The 5,987-nt window shown below is 45.4% G+C and overlaps 1 protein-coding gene across 1 annotated transcript; it reads right to left on the reverse strand.

The window, feature by feature from the left end:
• Nucleotides 1-321: 321 nt before the first annotated feature.
• Nucleotides 322-5,061, reverse strand: RPS4X (ribosomal protein S4 X-linked). The gene is made up of 7 exons (XM_039475522.2): nucleotides 4,961-5,061; nucleotides 3,926-4,003; nucleotides 3,333-3,513; nucleotides 2,720-2,817; nucleotides 1,485-1,656; nucleotides 935-1,092; nucleotides 322-487 (listed from the first exon to the last, which is right to left on the reverse strand). The coding sequence occupies exons 1-7, from the start codon at nucleotides 4,961-4,963 to the stop codon at nucleotides 386-388; spliced, it is 792 nt and encodes a 263-aa protein (XP_039331456.1). The 5' UTR covers nucleotides 4,964-5,061; the 3' UTR covers nucleotides 322-385.
• Between the last annotated feature and the right edge of the window lie 926 nt (nucleotides 5,062-5,987).

Raw genomic sequence — 5,987 nt, forward strand, 5'->3', positions numbered from 1 at the left:
ATGCAATAAAAACTAGAGAAGAAAATGAGGTCAGATTTTTTAAAAGCCAAGGGAACTTAACAAGGGCAGAGGGACCCACTGGGTAGAGAAGTTCTTGGCCAAGTGGGAAATCAACACTCTGGGCTTTCGTGGCCCTCTCTACTCCTCAGTTAGTTACTGCTGCTTTCCCAACTCTGGTATCTTCTACTTCCCACCACTGACCAAGCCCAGTCCATAACACAGACTGCCTAAGCCTGCCTGAGAATTCAATCACTGTTCATGTTAATGGAGTAAAAGAGCAGGAAACTGAATTTTTAAAAAAACCCCACAAAACCAAAATGCTATTAATCATGCCACATGATTTTTAATTACGCATAAAGATCTATCGTATCACCCAGAGACCATTTCACCCACTGCTCTGTTTCGCTGCCAGTCTTTTGTCTCTCTCTTCAGCAATGGTGAGGCGGATACCCTTTCCTCGGGGAAGAGAAATCCATGGTTTGTTGCCCTGGAAAAGAAAACAAGGAGAATCAAAACCCACCACACACCAACTCCTAGTAGCTTAGTACATGCTACATTTGTCACCTCATTTGACAGAACTGAAGCCTGTTTGTGAGAGCACTTGCTATCAGCTAAGGCAGTTGTAAGACACAGATGCTGGTTACCAAAACTACCCACTGCTTGGGTTCCTGGGGCTGTCCTATGAAACTTACTGCATGCCCTGCATAATTAATGTCTTAGAAGTTTATTGTGCATAGCAGGCACCCAACATTTAATTCAAGTGAGTCAAAGTTTAGTAGCACCTAAGGCTAATCATTATGACTCGGCCCAGCTCTGTGAGTCCTATCCCAGAAGAGGCTTTGCACTAAGTTCAGCAGAGCCAGCCAGGAGCGCGGATGCTGCAATCCCAGCACCATGCATTTACGTATTTCCCCAGCTAGAGAGCCAGACTTACCTTGCCAATAACAAAAATATTGGAAAGTCGAGTGGCAAAGCTGTTGCCATTGGCATCTTTCACGTGAACCACATCGAAAGATCCAGGGTGCCTCTCTCTGTTGGTAATCACACCAATTCTTCCCAGGTTAGCACCCCCAGTCACCATACACAGGTTACCTAGGCAGGAAGAAATCATCTGCTTCAACCCAATATAACAAATGACAAGCAGCTCAGAGATGGGTCCAAAACAAATCTTATCCCTCTTTCCCCCCATTTGAATTTCCTTATACTCGACTGCTGCCCATGCTAGGACTCCCAGGGCTTTCGTAAGAAATTTTATGGCAGGGCTTGGTGGCTTACACCTATAATCAGTTTGAGAACAGTCTGGGACATAGTAATATCCCCCTCTATAAAAAACCAAAGAATTTTAAAAAGAAATGAATATTCTGAGCATTTGTGCCTCTGGCTATAAACCTGGAGGATCAGAACAGATGGTTTTTAATAAAAAGACACCCACACCCAAATCCTGTGCAATTCATAATGATCTAGGCCTAAAAGAGGATGCTTACCAGTGTCAAACTTGATGAAATCAGTAATCTTGCCAGTCTCCAAATCAATCTGAATGGTATCATTCACCTTGATGAGGGGATCAGGGTAGCGGATGGTGCGAGCATCATGAGTCACCAGATGAGGGATTCCTTTTGTGCCCACAAAGATTTTTCGTACTTTGCACAATTTGTACTAGAAAAATACAAGGGTTAGCCACAGTCAGTCCAGCTCACATGTACTTTTTAACCCTACACAGGACCCACGGGTTCCCTGAACTACTGCAATTGTAGTGCTGATTGTTCTTTCCACCCTCCTTAAGTGTATGTTGCATGCTGCCCTGCTCTAGGCTAGTCTTCCTAACATCCACCATTGTCCTCCAGTCCTCCAATATAAATGTCACTCCAGTTTCAAAGCCTCTTTAAGCCTCATGGGGCCCTGGGAATTCTTCCCTTCAGTTCAACTTTATTTTAATGGCTCCCTGTACACCATGACTGAGTTTTGTCTCACAAACAGCAATTGCATTACCAGTTCATCCAATCAACAAATATTTCACTTATCATTTCAATTTTGGATCTCTACTCCCTGATATCCTTAAAGCAAATCAAATAATCACAGACACCACTAGACATGCCCTCCAGCCCGCTGATAACAAGTCTGTGCAAAAGGAAATTAGGAGACACATCAGCCAATTGAATTAACCTTCATTTACGGCCAATAATCCAAACAGCCCTAAACTTTTGTGTAAAACCATCACAACAAAATGGATTAAATAATCAAAGACTGTAATCTTTTTTAAACCTCAAACTAGTGCCTCAAGGACTGTCTGTTTCCTCCATTGACACCTTTCCCTCCCCAAAGTAAAGCTACCCCCACAAATGGAGACATGGCATACTTGAGGTACCCAATAAACAAGTTCCCAGAAATCATTCTCCTTGACTCTAAGAGACACTAGGAAGTCACTGTTCAACTATAATTCATTTCTACCACAAAAAAAGAAAATCTGAGGAAGTTAACTTCAAATGGGGGTCAATTTTAGGTATCCAGCAACAGACTGCTCTACAGCTATCAGTCAGACTTAATAACATGACAAAAAGTTACACGTAAAATAGAATCAAATTGTTAGCTAGATATTTCCAGGTATGAGATTTTAAGTAATCAATACCCACCTCATTGCAAACAGCACACGTACTCAAAGCAGGTCCTTACAACTAAGTAACTACAATAAGTAAAGATCCAGCTTGGTTGCCACACTCACCTTGGCCTCTTCAGGTGTAATACGATGTACAGCAAAGCGACCCTTGGTGTCATAGATCAGACGGAAATTCTCTCCCGTCTTGTCAATGCTGATGACATCTGAAATCAAGCAGTAACCCGTTACTACAGTGACTCCCACTACCTCACGCTAAGCACCAACCATAGCTCTCTAAGAAATGAAAAGAACCCCCACAAGCTTCCCACTTCTAACACCAAAGGTGAGACAATATGACTAAGACAGTATTTGGATATCATAAGGCTCCCATCAATATGCGCCTCCAGTGTATTTAAAACTTCCACTTGGCCAGGTGCAGTGGCTCATGCCTGTAATCCCAGGACTTTAGGAGGCAGAGGCAGGTGGATCACCTGAGATCAAGGGTTCAAGACCAACCTGACCAACATGGAGAAACCTGTCTCTACTATAAATACAAAATTAGCTGGGCATTGTAGCACATGCCTATAATCCCAGCTACTTGGAAGGCTGAGGCAGCAGAATCACTTGAACCCAGGAGGTGGAGCCTGCAATGAGATTGCGGGACTGAACTCCAGGATAGGTGACAGAGTAAGGCTGTCTTAAAAAACAAAAACAAAAACAAAAAAAACCTTCCACTTACCCATGAAACCAGCAGGGTAGGTTATATCAGTTCGGATCTTGCCATCGATCTTAATGAACCGCTGCATGCAAATCTTCTTTACTTCATCTCCTGTCAGGGCATACTTAAGTCTGTTCCTTAGGAAAATGATGAGGGGGAGACATTCTCTCAACTTGTGAGGACCGGTGGATGGACGAGGAGCCTGTAACATTAAAAATGGTAATCACTGTTGGGATTCACTCAAGCACACAAACCCACCTCCTAGTCCACTAACTGAACACCAAGACTGTTCATTACACCCAACTTGAGCTTTTAGACAGGCGTAAAAAGCTTCCAAAACTATTTCATGCCTTAAAGTTTTACAGCAGCTTCCCTGTCAGAGGACCAGGATCATTAAGATCATGAATCCTGAGTCCATGTGAGTGTCTATGTGGTATGTGAAATAAATGAGGCACACAATTATTAAACAGACTGAAAGTGGGGGACAGCTAGATAGCACAGCTCTTCAAGAGCAGAGGAAGCCAAGAATAGATACTCCTCCCCAGCCTGGTCTCCAAAATGAGTCCTGGGAGGCGATTACAGTGGCCGCAGAAATACTCATATAAGATACTTACAAACACACCAGTCAATTTATCCAGCATCCAATGTTTTGGAGCTGCCACCCGCTTCAGATGCTTCTTGGGACCACGAGCCTGAAAGTTTTAGATTGCAACGCTGTTAATAAGGTTTCAGAACAGCTTAGAAAACATAGTGTATAATTTCTAAAAACGGTGATTTTAGTTTCTTCAGCAAAATGTGGACAATATTTAAAAAATCGTGTTCCGATAAAAAGGAAAAAGCAAACACAATTATTTAGCAAATACCATGAGACCCATAAACTGCAATAAGCCATCTGATCGTACAGGGAAGATTCTTGGTTACCGTTTCAGAACGTTTACCGATTACTGTTTTCAGAATCGTGCTAGTGTTTTAATGTTACTGCTTGAAACTATATCTGCTTACAGAGGTTAGGGTCTTTCTAGGACACCATACAAGTGAAATGGCCAGGGGGATGTACAGCAACAGAAATGACCCGGAATTCTACTTGTGTTTCTAAAGTTTTCCTCGTATTACCGTCTGTTTTTGACACATCTGGTACAAGATTATTCTGACACCCGCACATGTGCTGCTCCTTCGGACACTAAAGCCAAAAGCTAGTACCAATTTTAGTTTAAAAAGAGTAAGGAAGCCTTTTTAATGCTGTGTCCAGATGCTTACCGGCCACGCATGGTAAAGTCAGGCCGTGCCAAAAAAACAATAACGACGAAAGCCTTTCCCCGCCGGGCGGACCCAGCACCCACCCGCCTCGGGCTCTGCGGTCCGAGCCTAGCCGCGGATCCGGCCCGGGAGGAGAAGCAGCTTCACCCGGAATCAGGATATGTGGCCGGGTCAGAGACCGAGGCCTTCCCAACAGCGGCACCAGATCTGCGCCTCCCCAATCCTAGGCCAGCATTCTCCCTTTGTCCTGGAACTCGTCCCGGCCTACCACGGAGGCCGTGATCCCTTCGCCTCTGCCCGGCCATCCTCGGTGGGAGTCCCGATTGGGCAGCCCCAGCCCGGGGAGGATGGAGGCGGATACGTCCCAAGAGCTCGCTAACTAAACGGCTTACCATGGCTGCGTCAGGCAAGGAAAGAGAACCTCCGTCTTCCGGTGAGCGTAGAAATTGAGGCCGGAGACTGCGCGCGCTGGATACTGAGATGCTCCGCCCAGCTCAGCCCGTTCTGGAGCGCCGGGACTCTTTCTCGCCATCTGCTGGTGGGAGGTCGGAAGTCCGGAGCTGGGGAAGCGCCGCGGAAAGAGGGTGTCTCCTAAGCTCAATTTTCTCCCTCCCCTTTTTCCGACCTTCCTCCTCCCATATTTGCTGAGCGCCTCGGGTGTGCCTGAGTCTGTATCTGTGCTAGGGGCTGGGACTACAAAGATGAACTAGACAACATCCCTGCCCTCAAGGAGAGTTCAAAGTGAGCCTACTTTCTGTCTCACGTACAGATGATTATATAACCAATAGAAATTTTAATAAATATTTTGATAAATATTTAATGTTATTTCTTTAACGTATTTTGTCTGTCCCCTTTTCCGGGTTCCTCCGAGCCAGCCGGGCAGCCCACACTGAGTTGGGAAGAGCCAACAACATTTTTAAAGCCTCGTACTTCTCTTCTTGAATCCTGACATCCTCCCCCTTGCTTCCTGTACAACGCATTCGGCACTTACAGAGTCTCAGGGAAGACAGAGGATATTAGAGGTCGTCTGGTTATATCTAACTAAAATGTAGATCTGATCCGGCTTCGAAACTGCCCTTGGCCATCCGTTTCCTGCCCTAAGGGAGCAGGTCCGAACTTTGCCTGGCTCCATTGCTCTCTCCCGCCAATCCCAAACTTTAAAGCTTAAGCCCCGCCAAGCTAGTTTGTTCGAGGGAGTCAGCTCTTTCTGTTTGTTTGTTTGACACAGGGTCTCACTCTGTCACCAGGCTGGAGTGCATGGCTCACGGCAGCCTCCACAGCCCGGGCTCAAGCGATCTTCCCACTTCAGCCCCCAGGAGTAGCTGGGACTACAGGTGCACACCACTGCACCCGACTAATTTATTTTTTTATTTTTTATTTTTTTGAGATGGAGTTTCGCTCTTGTTACCCAGGCTGGAG

This window comes from Saimiri boliviensis, chromosome X, assembly GCF_048565385.1.
Source record: "Saimiri boliviensis isolate mSaiBol1 chromosome X, mSaiBol1.pri, whole genome shotgun sequence".
Taxonomy (NCBI): domain Eukaryota; kingdom Metazoa; phylum Chordata; class Mammalia; order Primates; family Cebidae; genus Saimiri; species Saimiri boliviensis.